Source organism: Protopterus annectens, chromosome 6.part0 (genome assembly GCF_019279795.1).
Source record: "Protopterus annectens isolate FY-2018-M chromosome 6.part0, PAN1.0, whole genome shotgun sequence".
Classification (NCBI taxonomy): Eukaryota; Metazoa; Chordata; order Ceratodontiformes; family Protopteridae; genus Protopterus; species Protopterus annectens.
Genome location: NC_056737.1, coordinates 240,176,911 through 240,198,628, shown reverse-complemented (window position 1 = coordinate 240,198,628; position 21,718 = coordinate 240,176,911). Strand labels below are relative to the sequence as shown.

Here is a 21,718-nt window from a genome sequence, read left to right as displayed (position 1 = left end):
GACTTTCATTGTTGCTGTCTGCTCCTTCTGCTGTGACCCAGTTGGAGGCCAACATGGAGCTGCCTGTTCGCATGTCCACTGAGGTTGTGCCTACTTTTGTTGTAGCTGTGGAGGGGGAACCATGGCTGACTATTTTGGAGGGGCCTAGGGGGAGTCCTCAAATACTTATTAGGAAATAGGTTCTTGGTACCCTCATTGAATCTAGACTGGGATCTGAACTTCTTAGATTTGTCATAGCTGATGTTCCTTTAAAAAAGCAGCAGCAAAATAAGAGTGTGGTCCCTGATGCTAAGGATCCACCTCTGGATTGCTGTGGCTTTGCAGTGCTCTTATAGCTTTTTAATCCCCAGTGATCATCTCGTCCTTAGTCTTCATCTCCTTCCAAATGCCCGTGGGACTCTGATTTCTCTGAGGAGTGAAGAATGTAGTGAGGAGATCCATTCTCCTGTTGCCCTGGGGTATGAGGAATAAGATTCTCTTTCTCCTGACTCTCCAATGAAGGCATGGTCTTTTGGGGATATGGTGGTTTTTATGGTGAAACACTGTGGGACTGTTTCCGGGTTTCTGATTTTCAAAAAAGATAGTATGAACTCTTGCAAATAGATTCTCTTCAGCCTTCTGCAGTCCATCTAGTGTTGGCAGCTCTCTTGGATACTTTCACTGTAGCTTCTCAGGCCCCTGACTCTCAACCTTCTTCCCTTAAGAAACCAGACGGGGTCTGTAAAGATGTTCATTGTGTTTCACTGTTGCAGTCATCACCTGTGGGTTACCCCCTGCTGTGGTAGCCCTCGGCCGGCCCAAATACCAGAGTCAATGTTTTTCTGCATTGGCTGCTGTCTCCTGTAGTCTGACGTCAGGTCGTCAGTGCTATAAAGCAAGGTAGCCGACGCAGTTACATCAGTCTTTCTTGCAGTGGAGCCCGTAGCAAAAGCAGTTCACAAGTATGCCAGTCGATCGCTACCAGAGTTTGAATTTCTGCTGAAAATATCTAAAGCTTAAGTACCCCATTGGGGATCCTTTTTTTTTTTTTTTTTTTTTTCTTTTTTCTTGCACTAACTGATGTCCGAAAAATGTAACAATTGTCTTGCCTGGGAAAATCTGATCCCACACCGAGACTTCCATTCATACTGCATCACTTGTTTAGGGCCAGACCACTGACTCTCAACCTTTTTCTCTTAAGAAACTAGACACTCTCTGTAAAGTTTTTAAAGCTCTTTCTCTGATCCTTTTATTTTTGTAGCCACTGATAAACTGTACAAGTTGCTGCCTACTGCCAAGTGTTTACCTTCTGATAAGGACAGCTGTGCCATTGACAGGTATGATAAACGAGTATGTACCTCTGGTACCTTAGCCTTCAGGGCTATTAATTACCAGACCCATATGACTAGACAAGCCCTGGCTGTTCTCTCCCAGCTTGCGGCATTCAGGCAGATTTGCCTTGCTCAGAGGGTAAGACTTCTGCCATTTCCATTTTTAATTCTGCTTCTTGGTTGGCTTGTGTCTTTCGGCTTTTCCTGGTTAGGGGTCGCCACAGCGGAACTCCGGTCCGCTAATGATTGGCAGTAGATTTTTTACGTGCCGAGTTGCCAGCCCTGATGCACAACCTTCAACGAAGGTATGTCCATTCACGCATGTCTCCACACAGAAGACGCTTTAGCTGAGAATCAAACAGGACAACGTCTTACTGTGAGGCAACAATGCTACCACAGCAAAACCACCGCAGCTCTATTAAATGTAAGTATAATACTGCTTATGCCCCCTTTAGAGCAGTTGCATCTGTATCTGTCATGAGGAGGTATTCTTGGTTATGCCTTCAGACTTTGAAGGTATCAAGGCCAAATTATTGGATTCTGCTTTAAAAAAACAAAATATCGTTGACACTGCCATGTCTGAATTATTCAAGATGCTTCAGGATAAGGGTAAAGTTATTCAGAATATAAAACAAGTCTTAGTCTCTCCTGTTCCTACGTTTCAGAGAAATTATCCTTCTAACAGTTTTTTGTTTGTAGGCAGTCTAAACTGCTTTCTACAAGTAAGGGGGCTTATAGGAGAGTTTTCCAGACCAGCCTTGTCAGGGTGTTGATTTTAAAATACTACTTTCCCTGACAAATCTCCTTTGATTTGACATTCAGCTGCTTGTACCCCTTGCCCAGTTTTCTCGGTCTCTCAGGCTGACTCTTTTTTTTTTTCCTTGTTTAACAAAAGATAGCCACACATGCTTAGGTATTTTCCATTATCCAAAAGTCATTTTATGGTTTTGAAGTCCCTTCCTCAGCTTCCTGTGACTCTCCTGTGAGTGTCATCTCCCTCCTGTTCCTTTGGTTCTGCAGGATTTGGTGGTACAGGGAACAATCCAACCTGTTTCATCAAGGAACAGACATTTATTCCAGGGTGCAAGCCCATTTTAGACCCGTCCTTTCAACATCTTTCTCATGTTTCCTTCTTTCAGGATGTTCTCTTTTAGACACTTTTCCCTTTTGTTTCCTCAAGCTTTTCTGATCTCCTTGGCAATTTAGGATGCTTACCTCAATATTCATATTTATCCTCTCTTCAGGAATTTTTTTTTACATGTTTCTTCTTCTCATGATCAGTTCTTTGCTTTGCCTTTTGGTCTTTCTACAGGTCGGAGGGTTTTTACCAAATGTCTGTCTCCCTTTGTTTTAGACTTTAGGGATTTCAGGAATTTCCTTATTTGGATGACCTTTTGATTTAAGCCCCTCTCAGCAGCTCTTGCTTCAGGATTTGCACCTCACGATCTTTGTGCAGTGTAGAGTTCACACTGCATTTCAAAGTCTGTGACTCCCTCTCAGGACTATTTCTTGGTTGTAGGATTCAGACCATCCAATGTTGGCTTGTCCCCCATTTGCCAAGATCTTCTGTCCAGTCTTGCTGGTGACCCCGTTTTGGACCAGACAGCAGTGGCTCCCCATTTTATTACATGTGACCAGGGGCAGTCATCATAAGTTACCTCACTGGATGGATCTTTTCACACAAGACAAGGGATCTCTCATTCTTCCTCGCTTTCCCACCATTCAACTGACACTTCAGGTGATAGGGGTTGGATTCCTTTAAACACAAATATTCTGAGAATGTGCTTTGCTTTATTTTTTCAGGAGGCCAGAAAACCCACTACTACAACATTTTATGTGACCAAATGGAAGAGGTTTTGTATCTGGTGTCTGAAGCATGACCTGTACCCTTTTTCTGTGTGTTGCTATGGTCTTTCTGTGAGTTACTCAATTCTGGCTTGGCATGCTCTTTTGTCAGCCATTTCTGGTGATCTGCCTTTGTAGCCACATTTGGCTTCTAGTCTTGAAGTCACGCAATTTTTAAAAGGCATCCTTCGTATGTGGGCCCCCAAGAAAGCCTATTCCTCCTCCTTGGGACCTTAATTTTTGTTTTTGAGAAATTGACCCAGTCCCCTTTTTCATCCTTCAGTTTTTTCCTCCCTACAACATTGTCCTTGGAAGACTTTTATTGTTGTTGGCTCTTACGTCTAACAATCTGAACTTAACACTCATGGCAGTTCTACCTTTTTTTTTTTGTTTTTCTTCACAGGATCAGTGTGTCTCTTCGTACCAGACCTTTTTTATGCCCATGGTGGTTGTCCTTGATACAATCCATTTGTTTTCCTTTTTCCCTTCACAGAGTCCTAGTGAGAGGGTTCTTCATACCTTGGATTTACATAAACAGCTAATATGTTATTTGGAGAACAGAAAAAATATCAGAAAATCTGAACAGCTTTTTGTTTTCTTTGTCGTGAAATCTGGGTTTGGTACCATCTAATCAAACCATCTCTTTTTGGATGTCTAAGGCTGTTTCTTTTTTCAGTTTTTTTTTTTCAAAGGGTGTGGATACTAGATTCATCCTGGAAGCTGCAATTGGTCTTCTGTTCACACTGTCACCAAATGTTACAATTTGGTTGCCATTTCTATGGTCGGGATGGGATTTGCCAGAACCCTTCTTTATGGGAATATGGAGAGCTCTTCTGTTAGCTTCCTCATGCCATACTTTACAGTAGCTTTTATACTCTCCCAGTTGAAAATTGTAACAGTAATAAGGAAGGACGTACTACAATTGAGTAAGATCTTACCATTGCAGTAGATGTCCTACTTCTCATGGTATCTCCCTCCTTACCCCCCTTTACTCTTTTTCATTTTGGCCAAAGGGGTCTTCCTACTCTTGTCCTCATTTTCCTCCTCCTGCTGCTGCTTCTTCCTCCTCCTTTCCTGGTTGTACATGTTACTTTCCTGTGGGGTTGCTCTAGTTCTTCTGGCACATTTCAGTTCTGAGGATTAGGCACTCGTACATTGCATGTATATGTTGTGCCATGCAATGTAGTACATACCTCTGATGTATAATGCCTGGAAGATGTAAAGGCTTTGGTATGCTGGCTGGACATTTTGCTATCCTTGGCAGGATATCACAAGAGTAAGGAATACTGCAACAGTGAGAAGTATTGCACCTGTTTTTGTTCTAATATCTTGCATAACCAATTTTTGTTCTAATATCTTACATAACTTTATTTTTTTGCAGAGATTATTCTAACCAAGGAAAGCATCTACTGATTGCAGTGGCAACCACAGTATATCTTGGATGTTAGCTGGACAGTACTAAGGCCTTCAGAAATACTAAGTAGCACTTTGATTCCTTCAGTTCACATAAACTTGGACAGTGGTTAACTAAGTTCTGTTTGGCCCCTCGGCTGTCCTTTTGTATCTCCTTCATCTGCAGTAAGTATAGGATTGAGTGTACAGGCTTGTGTAAAGCTTGTTCAGCTGGAGTTGTTACAACTTCTGCAACATTCTTTGTAAGGCATCTGTAGATATCATCTGTGTAGCTGCATCTTGGTCATCATTGAGTACATTTGCAAGATACAAGTTGAAATTTACTTGAATATCTACATCTTCATTTTGGACTGCAGTGATTATGGGCGTGTTTGTTATTCCTGTCCACAGCCAGTAATATCATCTGGGAACTCTGTCCTAAAGCCTAACAAACACTCAGTCACCATAGCAAATAAAAAAGTTATATACTCATGTACTTGTTATATCTGCTTGGAGGATTTAGTCTTCATTAACCATCCCACCATCCATACCCCATCACTGTTGGGAAAAGTACATTGGTTCTGTGTTCTGGGTGCATTCAGTTTGGTCAGAAACTGGACGTGGAGGAGAGGGGCAGGGAATTTTTAGGAGAAGATGAAGGTGTAGCATAGGAAAAATTTATTTGCTGAGCATGCACAGCTTGCCTGTGTGCTGTCAACAAAGATTGAATTCTGCAGGCATATCTAATACTCTGGCCAGTAATAACTTGCGTTTTTCTCTTTTTTTTTTTATATATCAAGCTCCAGACGCAATCTGTTTGTTCCTTGAGTAAAAGATAAAGCTGAATTTATTTTCTCCATGCTTATGCTCAGACTTGACCCTTCGATGTAATACACACAAGGTCAATACTTCCTGAAATGTTTACTTTTTCATCTGTTATGTCATCTGTTATGAGTAATTGGAAAATTTCTCACAGAATCTGTATCGCTCTGTTTTTCTGGTAAATATGCTCTTCTCAACGTATTTCTTATGCAGTTCATAAAATGAGCTGTAGTTAACTTTTAGATGTTAGATTAAGTAACATCTTCTGTAATTTTGGGTATGCCTTGTACAAGGGCTTTCTAAATGCACTTTGCAAATGATTGTAGTCTCTCTCTACCCGAATTTCCGACAGGTTCCTAGAATTTCTCACCTCCATTAACTTGGAAAAAACATGCCGCAACAAAGACTTGGTTAACAGTTCATTTTCTGTATGAGTATGTATCTTGTGCATCTGCATATGCTTTTGACTTGTTAGCCAGCTGTTCTTTCATCTTGTAGTATCACAGCTCCTATACCACTCTGGCTGGCATCTACCTGCAAAATAATTGGCTTACTTGTATCATTGAAGTGTAGATGCTTTAACATTTGTAACTAGTTACTTATGCATTTCAAAAGTATTTTCCTGTTCATAGCACCATTCGTGGTGTATATCTTGTTATAACAATTTTCTTGGATGCATTTATATCGCAGATTAATTAAATGCACATTTTGCAAAATACTGCATCATTTCTTTAAATCCTTGTAATATGTGCTTGTCTCCTCGTCCTGAATTTTGTCTTGTGTGTGTATTGGGTTTGATTTCCTCCGCTAGAATGTAGCCCATATTTCAAACTTCTCACGCATATTTTACATTTATAGGTTAAATAGTTAAGTACTATGCTGCACTAGTAGGCTATTTTAAGCCTAGCCAATTTTCCTTGGTGAGAATTCAACCCTGTACTGCTTGTCTGTGAAGTATACACCTTAACTTGTTCCCTCAACCCGCCATTTATTTTTTAACTTGAACCTATGCTCTATTAATTTAACATTTCTATCTCTAGTCATGCTTCATTTGTTTAAGCCAACACTACCATATCAATTAAATTTACAGAAACTTCCAATTAACCGCGCAGCAGCTCTTTGGAAACATCTGGTGCTGATGAAATGCCAAAAGAAAATTTTAAGTAAATTGGTCCAATGGCATATTAAATTTAACAACTTTAAGCTTATTTAATGTATCATGATCTACCAGAAACCTTAGTATGTATGCATATTTGTGATCAGATTTTGTGTAAGCAGTGGGTATTGCTGGTTTTATTAATTTTATTCAGGTGTTGTGGATCAGTATAAATGTGAATCTTATTTTACTTAATATTAACCACACTGTTCAACCATTCTTTTGGCTGTAGTTTCTTCTTAGTGATGATCAGCTTTATCTTTTAGTTCACTTCTTATATCTTGTAAGAAATGTTGACATTTTTCTTGGAACATGTTTTGGGGGTCTATATTAGAACATCGAATATTTAACTGTTCAAATCACTAAAGGTTGACTTTTAGTGATCGAACTGTTAAAACGTTGAATGTTCATAAAAAGAAAAATAAAAACAAAAAAAACTAAATGGTGTAGTTATGGGGGCAAGCCCCCCTGCACCCCCTGCTACTTCAATGTAGTGTGGTCTCTGAGTTGGTATATTTAAGTAAACTGAAATCTCCCCTTACGTAGATTTCCGTTTACTTGTTCGATGTTCTGCAGTTTCGCTATTCTTGTTTCAACAATATCAGATTCGATATTGTCGGCTTTCGAGAATTTAATATAGACCCGTTTTGGGGACATCTGTTTTATTTGTATGTAATATTCTCCTGCCAAGCTTCCAGAGTAGATAATAAATTGACAGTTATACAAGATATTACTGTGGCTCTTAATACCATGCAAGTGTTTTCTGGACTATATTTTTCTTACCATTTCTGGTTTCCAACAAACTAAAACAATCCAAATCTGAAGATAAGTTATGTTAGCAGTATTTAAAAAAAAAAAAACACAAATGTCGAATGTCTTCCATTTTTAAATTCTTATATCAACAGTTTTTGATTGACGTGTGTCTGTGTTTGCACTTTTGTCTTTATAGTACTGGGATTCAAAAATGTGAAAGTATCCTTAGACAAAATATAAATTATGCACTCTTCATTCCTTAAAGTTTATTCTTTCTAATACAAAGTTGTATTCTTGTTTTGCCACTTTTTTGATTCATCTTGACAATACTTTATCAACTGTTTTCAGATCAGTAATATTATCCAGGGCTGTTTGTAGGCACACTTAATTCTCATATTTGTTCAACAACGTTCGTATTCTATTTATTGCAGTAGTTTTTGCTTTTGCATATCTTGGTAAAATCCCTTTTTCTAACCCTGAGTGTCCAAGATTGATTAAATGTGTGACAGTGTTTCATCACATGCTTATAGCCATACCAGGATACACTTTCTACAAATTAGGCTTCCTTGTTGAATTGGTGATGTCCTTCAAGGATGCATCTGCAGTCCTAACATATGGGTTGTCCTGCCTCAGGCAGCCCTTCGGTCGGCCGGATTCCAAAGTCTGGGTCTGGCCTCGGCTGATGTCGCACTCCACCCGACGTCATAGCTGCTGTGGTATAAAGGCATCAGCCGACGCAATTTTCCCCAGTCTTTCTTGCCGCGCGGTGCCCGAAGCAGAAGCTGTTCACAAGTGCCGGTCGGTCAGATCCAGAGATTTCTACTACCGAAGACTTCTAAAAAGCTAAGTACCCCGTTGGGGACTCTTTCTTGCCTCAGCCGATGTCAGACAAAGTAAATAATTGTTTAACTTGTGGGAAACAAATACCTCATAAGGATTTCCACTCTTACTGCCTTCCTTGTTTAGGCCCGGACCACGACATATCAGCTTGTTTAGCCTGTGCTTCTTTCAACCGACGGACGCTTAGACGTCGGTCGGAGTTTGCAGAGGAGTTTTTTGGTCCCGCTTTTGCTTACAAAATGCCATCGGAGACTCCGACAGCACAATTAGTTAAAAAACGCAAGGAAAAGGACCGACACTCACGGTCCGCGGTTTCGGCTGAAACCACGGTTAGGCCAACCGAGAGTGTCTCGGTTTCGGCTGAAACAGAGTCCTTGGTACTTCCTTCGGCCGAAAACAGGCCTCTGGTAGCCGAGGCTTCACAGAGCATGGTTAAATCGGCTTCAGAAATTGTTCCTACAGAAGCAAGCACCCAGGATTTATCAGATACTATTCCTTTAGACATATCTACCCCTGCACGTGGGGGCTGCTAGACCCCCTGCATCCATGTCTATCAAGGCTTTTGCCAGGGCTAAAGCAGCTAAATCTTCTAAGGCCTTACCTGCTAAAATACCTTCACACAGGCCTACCTCTAGTTCTCAAATGCTCAGCCTGGCTGAGGATCTCATTTCTTTGTTCAGGGGATCCCAACCTCACCCAGACAGGGCCTCTCAACCCCCTCCAGAGAAGAGGCCTAGGACTGAACCCCCCCAAACCTGTTTCCACAGACAGTTCCTCGGATGACTCAGATGTCTCAGACCCTCAGGAAGGCCCATATTCTCCTTATGAGGATTCTGATGCAGCAGATTCCATTCCTTCTGCTTCTCCTCCTGAAGAATTTTCTTTTGGGGAAACCTTACATGCTATGAGGGAAAACTTTCAATGGCAGGGCCAGGATTTTTCAGATTCAAGGAAACTGCTAAGGACATTTTTACACTTACCACAGCATAGGCCTTTAGCCATTCCTCCAGTACTAACAGTTGTTGATGATTCATATAATGATGCCTGTACTGCCCCTGATTCTCTTCCTCTGGCCCCTGCCAAGCCTGACAGATATTACAGGGTCCCGGACACACACTACCATTTGTATAAGGCTCCTGTGGCAGACCCTGAAACCATTTCACAGGGCCCTAAGGCGGTGGCAGCTGCCTCTGCCAAAAATCCTCTCCCCTCTGAAAGGGAATCTAGAGCATTAGAGAGATGGGGAAAAAGGTTTATACTTCTGCTACTCTTTCGGCCAGGGCCTTAAACTGTCAATTCCACATGATTCAGTACCAGGAATTTTTGTTAGACCAGCTAAATAAAAAACTGTCCTCCCCTGAGCCTATAGACCGCAAGTCCCTTCAGGAATTGGTACATAACTCTCAGCAGGTCAGTAACCATTTTTTAAAATGTGGCTATGATGCACTGGAGGCTTCCTTTAGATCAGCTATGACTGGAACAGTGATTCGAAGGCATGCTTGGTTAAAAGAACAATCCTTACCAGACCATGTTAAGTCAAAACTCCTAGATGCCCCTATGGAGAAACAAAGTTTGTTTGGCTCCCCTGCACAGGAGGTTCTAAAGAAGGTGGAGGAAAAAGCTAAATCTGTCCAAACAGTCAAGGATTTCTTACAGGTCCAACCTCCGAGGTTTAGCAGAAATTGGCCTTCGAAGAATTGGTCCTTTCCAGACACCTCTAGAGCACAGAGAGGCAGAAATAGACGCCCAAGAGGCAGAGGGCAGTCCAGGGGTGCCTACAGGGGCGTCAGTGGCAACCTACCAATCAGAGAAGTACTGCCACAGATTCAACTACAACCACTTCCACTGGACAGACACAATGACTTGGCTCTGATTCCGCCTACCAGGGAACAACTGGAAGCACCCTTGGGCGGAAAACTAGCTTTATTCTCCCACAACTGGCATTACATTACAGGAGACAAATGGACTTTACAAACAATAGACAAAGGCTACAGGTTTCACTTCCACACTCTACCAAAAGAGAGGAATGCCAAACCTACCACCAAGCCAAAAAACAGACGCTCTAAGACAAATCAACAACTTACTAAGGATGAGAGCTATAGAAAAGGTACCGCCTATGGAACAAGGCCAAGGATTTTACTCCAGGCTTTTCCTTGTACCAAGAAAAGAAAATCAATGGAGACCTATTCTCGACTTGTCCGCTCTGAACACATACCTCATTGTTCCAAAATTCAAAATGCTGACCCTCCAGCAACTTCCTCCCATGCTGGGCAAGGAGTCTTGGCTGGTGACTCTAGATCTCAAGGAGGCATACCTGCACATCCCTATACGACCAGATTGCAGAAGACACCTCAGATTTCTTGCAGGATCAGAGCATTATCAATTCTCAGCATTGCCCTTTGGCTTATCTACTGCGCCCAGAGTATTCACGAAATGCCTGACATCAGTAATTGCTCATTGCAGGCTTCAGGGAATTCAAATTTACCCATACCTGGATGACTGCCTAATACAAGCGGACAACAAGGCAAAATTGACAAAAGATTTGGAAAAGGTCATACAATTGTTGCAAGCCTTGGGATACACAGTCAACATGCAAAAATCAAGACTAGTACCATCCCAAAGGATAACGTTCTTGGGTGCAGAATTGGACACATCAACTCAGATGGCTTTTCTCACAGAAGAAAAACAAAAACAACTCCCAGTATATTTCATGACATTAACAACACAAACTCAGCTTACTGCAAGCCCTGGGTTACATGGCATCCTGCATAATATTGATTCCGCATGCCAGACTGCATATGAGAAAGTTGCAATGGTACCTAAGGAATATATGGTCTCAACACAAGCACAGTCTAGAAGCCCTGATTCCAATAATTCCATGCCTGAAGCAAGAATTCCAGTGGTGGGCTCAGGCCTGTCGGTTGAACAGAGGACTGCCTTTCCACAAACCTCATCCAATCCAGACTATCACCACGGACGCCTCAGACCTAGGCTGGGGGGCACACATGGTGGACAAGTGCATACAAGGCCTATGGACCCAAGGCCAGCTGAATCTACACACAAATCTAAAGGAGATGCTGGCAGTGAAACATGCAATCCAAGCATTCCGACCATTCCTTCAACAAGGTCACTTGCTGATAAGGACAGACAATACCACAGTCATGTGGTACATCAACAAACAGGGAGGTACACAATCATATCCTCTATGCCGGATGGCAATGGACCTGTGGAATGTGGCCCTGAATCTCAACATTCAACTCCAGGCCAGATTTGTACCAGGAAAAGAAAATTCACTAGCAGACACCTTAAGCAGAACTACCACGGATGCTCACGAATGGATGCTGCATCCAGATATCTTCAAAACCATAACAAAGCAATGGGGACTACCAGAGATAGACCTGTTCGCCTCCACACACAACCACCAATTGAAGAAATTCTGCACAAGAGCATACCACCCACTTGCTTGGAGGGTGGACTCCCTTTCCTTCAGCTGGAAAAACCTGACAGCATATGCATTCCCACCTCTTCCTTTGATGTACAAAGTCCTACTGAAGATCAAAGAGGATCAGCCAAGGGTAATCCTGATAGCTCCAGACGGCAACATTGGTACCCGCTGCTGAGAAGCATGTCTCGGACACACGCATGGCCTCTACCTCTATGTCCCTTACTCCTAACACAGAACAACTACAGGATCCTACATCCAAACTTGAAAACACTGCAGCTAGCTGCTTGGAATATTGCATAAGACAAAATAACCCAGATTTATCTCAGAGGGTTAAGGACATTATCCTGGAGGCTCGCAGACCCTCCACAAGGAAAACTTATTCAGCCAAATGGAAAAGAGATCTCATGTGGAGTGCAGCAAAGGGGGAAAATGTCTCACTGGCAAACATAGCACACATCCTGGAATACTTAGCAGAGCTGTTCCACAATGGCCTGTCCTACTCCTCCATTAAGATCCATGCATCAGCAATCTCAGCAGAATACAACATGGATCCTCCTGTCTTCTCTCATCCTCTACTCAGACAGTTCTTGAGAGGAATCAAAAATGTAAAGCCTCCAAGGAAACCACCTTTACCTACATGGGATCTCAACTTTGTGCTGGAAAAGCTAACACTTCCCCCTTTTGAACCGGCAGCAACAGCAGATTTACAGTTCTTGTCTTGGAAAACTGCTTTCCTGCTAGCAATTACTTCAGCAAGAAGGGTATCTGAATTACAGGCATTAATGGCAGTACAGCCCTTCCTTATCTTCCATCAGGATAGAGTGTCTCTGAGGACCAACCCTACCTTTATGCCAAAAGTGGTCTCCAGAGTATCATTGAACCAAGCAATTCATTTACCTACATTCTTCCCCAACCCACAGAACAGGGGGGAAAGACTGCTACATACCTTGGATGTGCACAGACAATTACGCTACTACCTGGACAGAACTAAGACCAACAGAAAAACTGACCAACGTTTGGTGGCATGTGCAACAGGAATGCAAGGAAAAGCAATTTCAAAACAGACAATCTCAAAATGGATAGGAAATTGCATACGATTTTGCTACTCTTTTCATGGAAAGACAACTCCTGAAAATATCAGACCTCATTCCACAAGAGCTACAGCCACCACTACAGCTTTCCTACGAGGAGTGGCTACCAAAGACATTTTAGAAGCTACTACTTGGAGCTCCGTGCATACATTTGCCAAGCATTATAACCTTCCTTTATACTCCAGATCCCGAGCAGGTTTTGCAACTGCTGTGTTGCAAGGGATTTTGACTACACCATCTTTATCTTAGTGCCTCCTCCCCCAGTTTGGCTATGGTATTCTACCCATATGTTAGGACTGCAGATGCATCCTTGAAGGACATAGTACAGTTTTGTACCTACCATAAATGTAGATGTCCGATAGGTATGCATCTGCAGTCAGGATTACCCACCCTCCTTCCCCTCTGTGGTATTCCTAGGGTACTTACCCCTCCTTTAGCTAGCTGGGGGAAATTATTATGGTGTATTTGTTTTTATATATATATATATATATATATATATATATATATATATATATATATATATATATATATTTTTTGTGCTGCCATCTGGGGCAAGAAACACTGAGGAAAATGGCGTCGGCTGATGCCTTTATACCGCAGCAGCTATGACGTCGGGTGGAGTGCGACATCAGCCGAGGCCAGACCCAGACTTTGGAATCTGGCCGACCGAAGGGCTGCCTGAGGCAGGACAACCCATATGTTAGGACTGCAGATGCATACCTATCGGACATCTACATTTATGGTAGGTACAAAACTGTACTTTTCTGTCCTTTCTGAAGGCAGGGATGAACATTGTAAATGTAATTTTACTTGGGGTCATGTTGCTGGAGGAAGCATGAACAGGGTTTCCGTATGGGGACTGAAATTTGCTCCAAATCTTTATGCTAGTGTATTTGCTTTGTGTTGAGTCTCTTATAGTGACACCGTTTTCTTTTAGCATATTACATTCTTTCTTTCCTTTTTCTTTTTTTGCCAGTGGTTATAGAAGGCTTTTTATCACCCATCCTAATGGCATGTTTCAACTTGACTGAAATAACTTTACTTTTCATTGTTTTAGTGTAGTGATTTCTTGGATAGAGATCACCGTAATGTTATGATGGGTTGTATAACGTTTGAATGGTTTATACTCTGTTTTCCTTTCGCTTAAAATGTGTTGGTTTTATAATTCCTCCATTGAGTATTGTATAATTTTCCATTGTATGCCTTATAAGAATGAATTTAATGGTACAGATGTTTTTAAAAAACTGAGTGCCACAGCTAACTCACTAGTAGGTTACAAGGGTGGAGGGGATTATATATGGTCCTAGCTGACTGGTGCAGGATAATTGTTCAGTGAATCCTAGTTTCTATTTGAAAAAATCATTAGGATTGTTTGGTGTATTTGAAGAACATCATGACAACATGGTCAGGAGTGAAAACTGGAATTGGGGTACTTTTAGATAAGCACAGCTGGCAGGGATGTTTGTGAGTGTAGTACCTAGTATGTTTCTTCTCCTTGACCCTGTTTTGGTCATCTGTTCCAGATTGCTAATGTTTATGAAAGCAAATAGCTTTTCCTGGATAACACTTTGCTGTGGCACGGTTTTCCAAGTCAGCGGAAAGGTAATTTAGATCAGAGTCAAAAGTTGTTTCCAATTTGTGGAAGAGTACAAGTTTGGTGATGAAATTTTGGTTTCAGGAGACACCGGGGGGTGTTTCAGCATATTAAAAATGTAGCACATTATATATCTTAACCCGAATATAGTGTATTTTTCTACACCTTATTTCAAAAAGTCTACTTTTGAAAATTTGGCTTAAACTCTGCCTACTCCTTGTTCAATGGGCTGAATCAAGTGAAAAGACAGTAACAATGTATTTATGAAGTTGCAGGCTGGGTCTTCAAATTATGATTCTGTTGGTGGTTGGGTAAGCCTGTAAAGTATCTTAGTAATTTTTGTTTAGTATGTGAAGATTGGGTGAAGATGGGTGAAGGCTGCCAGCCTAGCCAGATATAATTTTGGAGATAATTCTGTCATCTGTAAATATTAATGTAAACCACAGGTTTGTGGTCTTGGTAAGACTAGTGTTACATGTGGAACTGAAAAAAAATGCAACAGTGCACTCTACTGACCAAGTAAAGCATGTTGTGACCCTTTAATGTAAACACTGCTCCGACTGGTCTAGATGAAGGAATTCTTGCTATTGTTTTAAGGCCAGAGTTAATGGCCAGAAATTGCATGCATAAATGTCCTTAATGGCTTTGTTTCCTGACCTGGTATGAGCTTACTAAAGAATGTAGCCTGTTAGCCTGGGAACCCCAGGAAAGTGTGAAGAATGATGTAATGTGAACCAGGAATGTGATTTTAAAAACAGAGAGAATCGGAGAGCATTAAGCATTTTTGTCTTGACCATCCAACTCATCAGCACTGTCTTGCTCTATATGTAAGTTTATCTTAGACTTGTGTTTTCTGTTAGAAATAACTAGAAACTAGAAAGATTAAACTGTGTTTTTTCTGTTATGTCAGAACTGTACTACTGAATTATTTTAAGTATTTCTCTGTGATCTCTGTACTCTTTGACTACTTGTTATTAAATATTTTAAACCCTTTCAACTGTGGCTGTTTTTGTAGAGATAATTTAAACTATTTAGAGTACTTGCATGCCTTTGGTAAAATTGTACAAAGCCACATCAATAGCTTTAGCCCTGGGCTATACTATCAATTGGATAATAATATTGCACAGTAATAATTGGACACCTTTTTAAGGGCCTTTGAGTAGCTGATAAATATTAGTGGGGTGGTGGCAGCTGGTACTACCATATAGTCTGGGGAAAAAGGGGCACAGCTGGAAAACGTGCCAGCCTTCCCCAGGAGTGTCTGTGTGTGCTTGTATAAACGCTTCTCAAGGTTGTGTGCGTGTCAGCTACTTGGGCAGAGACACGAAGCACTGGTTGGACAGAGAGGGTGCTGGAGGATTTAGCTTGCCCACTAGGCTGAGATCTGGACCCTATAGCTGTGCCAGTGGGGAGCCTTATTGGGGACCTGGAGAGCAAGGGAGCGACTAACCCCAGACTGACTGTGATCTCTATGTGCTCTTTACTGTGTGTATTTGTTATCCTTTCCTCCTGTATGAGATGCCCCTCACTGGTGTTAGTGGTGAGGATTGAGGCTTCTTGATTGCTGGGCCAGGGCACGGGTGTCGCATAGTATACCAGCATTGGTGAGTCCCAGCTTCACCTTATCTACAGAGTTAAGCTTGTGTAATGTCCATCCATTTAATCTGGGTTGAAACAATGATCTAAGCTATTTGTTGAAGCTGCTGATAATCTCTACTTATTTATATGTTGTCATTGGAAAAGGCTTGATCTGCATAACTGCAGAGGATTTACCATACCAGTTTAGTTAAGGACATTTACATGGTCAGCCATTTCTCTCTGCAGCACAGGAAGATGAGATAGATGTGTATAACCAATTCAAACATGCCGAGATCCAAAATCAAACTCTGTACAAGATCCCACATGCATTTTAAAGGTAAACTTACTGCGCATCATTTTGGGATGCTTTCTAATCCAGTACTGATATTGTGCTACTGTTTCAGAGGTGAGGTGATACTGAAAAAAATCAGAGTACTTTTTTGCATTCCAGTAGGAGCATTTCGGAAGAAGTAAATTAAGTCTTGCACTTAAGCATGAATTATCTCTGAACAATACTCTGCATTACTTTGTGTTGTAGCATTTCAAATTGCAGATTATTTGTAATGTATTACATGTGAATTAATTCAAGAAAGAGTAGCAGCAACTGCTTTCCTAGTAATTATTTTTTGTTTACCTGTTGCAGACGTTCACAGCATGGTGCAATTCACATCTCCGGAAAGCGGGCACACAGATTGAGAGTATTGAAGATGATTTCCGTGATGGCCTTAAGCTGATGCTGCTACTGGAAGTGATTTCTGGTAAGTGTGGTCTGCTTGATGCACGCAGCAGAGTTCCACTTCAGAAAATCAGAGCTTTACTTAAATTTGTAAATCCAAGTAGTGAATTACAGTATGCAGCTGTGTCTGGATAAAGTGCTGGATAGAGCAAGCAAACCAAGTTATTTCAGAACAGGCAGTGGTTTGGTCATACTGTGATCAATTTATAATAAAGTGACTGGTTTAATTTCAGTAGGGATCATTAGTTCAGTAAAATTATTGTTGTGTATGCCAAGGGATTTTTTACCATTATGTTAACCTAGTAGAAGTTTATTCATGCAAGGTTGTTAACATGCATTGTCCTGAAGCACTGATTATTTACTCTTAAGCCCTTTGCAAATTTCCTCTACAGCATGTCTCTTCCGTGCTAATTTTTTTGCTGTCTTTACTTTGCACAAAGGATGTTGGTCTGCTTTCTACCTCTTTCATGAAGGAAATGTATTCATTTTGTTTACAGTAATGATAAATTTGTAATCTGCCCCCCTTTCAAGACTGTAAAGTGATGGAAAAGCATTGCTTGAGACCCCTGTGACTAGGTAACTGAATCTCTATATCTGATGTTCTGGACATAGGCCAAATTTTTGTTGTTCCAAACACTGTTCTGGCTGAGTGTGTTTGGCTATTGTAGGAGAGATGCTTAATGGTCAGAGGAGGAGCTGGATTTTTCTGAGACACTTGACTTCTTCATCTGATTAAGCAATTTAGTTCTCTTTGGAGTCACTTGGGGGAACTGGAAAACAGGCCCAGAATTCTTTGCCTAGTAGATAGAGGATGTTGACTTCTTTCCAGTTGAGAAAGTGCCATTGCTGCTTCTCCTTGGGCCAGGACCTTTTCATCAGTCCTTTGGGTTTTGGCACCCCATTTTCAGTTTGTCAGGGGAGGGGATGGTGACTTGGACTCTTGGAAAGGTGACATCTTCCAACCTGGTCTCTGGGAGGGAAATGGGTCTGGTGACCTTCAGCCTCTGAGGAGTTCAAATTCTTGCCTTGAGCAGAAGTTCAATAGAGTTAGAACTCCTTTGCATACCCCCATGGGAGGACCACCCTGATGTTGTCTGAAATAAGAACTCTGACAGGGAGGTTGTCCATCACAATCTCCTTGAAGTGTTCCATGGTGGCTGTCCTTGTGGAGGCCTTTTCTGGTGGTAGGGCACCTTTCAGTCACCCCATTCAGAAGACCTTTCTATTTTGCCAAGATCCTTTTTCACTGAGGCCACCACCTACTTCCATCTGGATAGCTGCACTGCCTGGGTATTTAGCTTCAGTATGTGTCTGGTCTGGATTTTGTCAGTTTGAATGGCTTTGGGTGCTAAGCCCGCCCAGGTTGGCTTAACTTACTGCAGTTTGGGTAGTTTTAGGCTTGAAGGACAGCTTTTCTCTTTGTCTCCCTTTCTGGACCTCCCACCATGTTGGAATTATTCTCTAGAGGGCACGGAGATCCAGTGAACCTGCAATGATACCCCCCTTCCCCAGGGCAGCAGTTGGTGCTGTGTGGGGTTGCTGTTGCTCCATCTCAGTCTTGGGGGGAGGGTCTTGCATTAACTTCAGCTCCCTGCTAGTCATAGAAGCTTAAGCCGATTCTTCTCATCATAGCTTAATCTGGATTTCATCTCATGGCTCTTAGAGGGGACTCTGGATCTATTCTTTGTCATTGAAACGCCTTCCTTTCTGTGACTTGCAAGATTCCGTGGTGAGTTGGCTATGACTGTTATTCTGTTGAATGCAGATAAGTCATCAGTCTTCTCTGGCTTCTCTTCTGACATCTGGGAGGTTGGGCAGAGCAGGTTTTGGCTACTGGGGTTATTTTCTTGTGTAACAGTACTTTGCTTTGATAGGAGGAGTTCTGGCACTTGGGGCTACAAAGACTTAAGGTTGTTTGGGGTTCTTGTACTTAACTGGGTGGTTCCCATTCCTGGCTTTTCCAAACCTCATGCTCCTTCAGGGATGCAGATGTTAACACCATGCTTGTTGGAGGCAGAGGGTTGAATTTCAGATTAAAATTTGAGTTATTGAGCCCAGAACTGTACAAACTTAAGTAAAAGACACTACGGCGCATATAAAGCAGAAGAGTCATTACAAGACTAAATAAGTATACAAACAGTTGCAGGCACAATCAGACCTGTCAAGTCGGTCATAAGCCAAGTGAAATAAATGTCTACTAGGAGTGCTTTTAGCCACCTGACATTGGAGACCCTTTCAACCAAGAGGCCAGTAGTAATTTCCATAGACACTGTCCTTTGTGTGCAGATGTGCAACCTTCAGAGGATTTGAGTCCCACCACTGGGACCACTAACTGTCTGGGGGGAGAAGGTACAGACCAGGTCAACAAGTGATGTAGAGGCAGGGCCCAAGCCATGTATGGTTAAATCAACCAGGATTGTATCTTTGCAGATCATAGCTTTTTACTTCACCTAAACTTTTTGCAGATGACAAAGTAATAACTTCTTGAGGGCAGTAAATGATTTAAACACAGTTCTGCAAAACTTTGTTCTTGCATGGAATTGGATTACAAAAAGCAAACTGACTGTCAGTAGTACTAAGCCCAGGAAGGGAGTTGAAATTTAAGCTAACCTTAAACTAGTGCCAACAAACACGACTCTGGATTAAGTCTGGATGACTATCTTACCTTTTGTGATTTAGGAAGAACAAGTTACCTCAAAGGTGCATTACAACTGAAAGCTGCCTGCGATATTTCATATTTACTTCTAGTCCAAGCTAGTTGAGCAATAGCCGTTAATGTATTCATTCCAAAACTAAATCTATCCATCATGGCTCCTTTGGCCAAAAGACCTCCTTGCTTCAAGCACCCAAGAATACTCTGATTTCATTCATCTAGCAAAACCTACAGAACATCATTGCTCTTTGATACAAAAGGCAGATCAGCTGCCTGTTAAGAGAAATCCATGTTAATTCTGCACTTTCACACTGCTTAAGCAAAGGTATTGCCTTTCATTAAGTAGTCCTTCATCCTTTAATATTCCTGCTTACCCATTTCACAGTGCTGCCATTTTACCATTGTAGAAATTAGCAACAGCAAGCTGGAATACTCAAGTGCAGCTATCACTTTCTTTGACAGTCTTTCACTTTTAAAAGAAAAAAAAAAGTGAAGAAAAAAAAAAAAAAAAACTTCTGTCATAATAAATTTAAATGTGTATGTTTTAGGGACAAGTGTAGCTTACGGTCCTACATTCTTACCATTTCTTCTGAGGTAGTGTTCATGTTTAAGGTATCCTGTCTCAGGGAAATAAACAAAATTATAGTATATGGCTAGCATTTGTCCTTCAGCATGTCTGGCCTGTTCAGTTTTGTAGCATGAAGCTGATTTTCAATGTGTGGTAGTGTCTCAATCTGCTGGTTGATACTTGCCTAGATATAAATGTAGATAGCAGTTCATGATCTTTATCTCCGTTTATCCACACGTTGTGAAACAAAACTATCTACATCACAATTGTTCAGCTGGCTAGTTCATCGCAAAGTCATACATTCAGATATTCTAAGGCTACTGAATCTCGAGACCATTCTTGCCTCAGCAGTACCCTCCCTCAGGCTGCACCTTCTTTTTCCAGGAGAGCCAATCCTGGAATAAATTTATGGATAATTCATGCAGTCATCTAGTTTGCTTATATGAAGATAAGCTGCAATGAGTTAACATGCAAGGAAATTCATTAGAGACTGGAAAGTTTTGTGTTATAAACATGTCCCTCCATTGTGTTTTATTTGCCTGTTGGTGAATATTTGGGTTCCTGCTTTTAGTATTGGTGGAAATATTGAACCTGTGGAGAAACAGGTGGCCTTGGGCTATCTGGTTTCTAATGGCACAGTAAGCAAAACACAGATTCCTCCTCAAAATCTGTAAGACACTGAATAAAAGGGATAGAGCTTCCAGCCTAACTTAGTAGCTCAGGGCCTGTGATCTTTTTAGTTAGGAACCTGTGGGGTCTTTCCGGTTGTTTGATATGTTTAGCAAGATCTATCCCAAAGGGATGCACTCAGTAATTGGCCTGGTCAGTGCTTAGTATAAGATAATGTTTGATTACCTCTGTAGGTCATTGTAATATTTAGTTTTATTCTTGCATATATTTGTAATATAGCTATGTACTAGTAGTTAATGTTCATATGTGTGATTTATTCTGGAGTACAACGTGACTTTGCCATGTTTTGATACTCTATTTTTTGTACAAATGTTGCCTGTTTTATATTTCAGGATCTTTATCAGTTCTTTCACAAGTGGTGAAAACATAACCATCTACAATACTACAGTTAGTTAGTAGTCAACGTACATTTGTATACCTAGTTTACCTGTGTGGAATAATATTTCTACTTTTTCATATTTTCTGTTACGTGTGTGTGTGTGTGTGTGTGTGTGTGTGTGTGTGTGTGTGTGTGTATATATATATATATATATATATATATATATGTATATGTGTATATATATATATATGTATATGTGTATATATATATATATATATATATAAAATACACACACACACATATACATATACCTATCTACACATACACGCGCGCGCACACATATATGCAAATATATATATATAGATAGATATATGGATAGATATATAGATAGATATATGGATAGATAGATATATAGATAGATATTTAGATAGATATTTAGATAGATATTTAGATAGATATTTAGATAGATATTTAGATAGATATTTAGATAGATATTTAGATAGATATTTAGATAGATATTATAGATAGATATTATAGATAGATATATAGATTATATAGATAGATATATAGATTAGATTAGAGATGTGTGTATGTGTGTATATATATATATATATATATATATATATATATATATATTCATGTTCCTTGTGTTTCACTGTTGCACTCCTGACAGTTGGGATTTCCTGCTGTGAAATCCCTCGTATGGCCTGACTACCAGAGAAGCTTATTTTATCTCCTAGGCTGCTGGACGCCTTAACTGACTTTAGTACACTCCGATATAAAAGTAACCAGCTTGTGTCATCACTTCAGTTCTTTCTTGCCACTGGAGGTTGAAGCAGATTTAAATTGTGGCGGACAGTCCGCACCAGAGAGACTTCATCAGAAAGAGAAGTACCCCACTGGGGAACTATTTTCTTTATTATTTC

General features: G+C 40.9%; 1 protein-coding gene across 6 annotated transcripts in view; it reads left to right on the top strand.

Moving 5' to 3' along the window:
• ACTN1 (actinin alpha 1) overlaps nt 1-21,718 on the top strand; it is a 744,367-nt gene that overhangs the window by 212,958 nt on the left and 509,691 nt on the right. For all 6 annotated transcript variants that reach the window (XM_044073986.1, XM_044073984.1, XM_044073982.1 and 3 more), the window contains exon 2: nt 16,470-16,584. In XM_044073986.1, the coding sequence (XP_043929921.1) occupies nt 16,470-16,584 (115 nt within the window). The remainder of the gene's footprint in view (nt 1-16,469; nt 16,585-21,718) is intronic.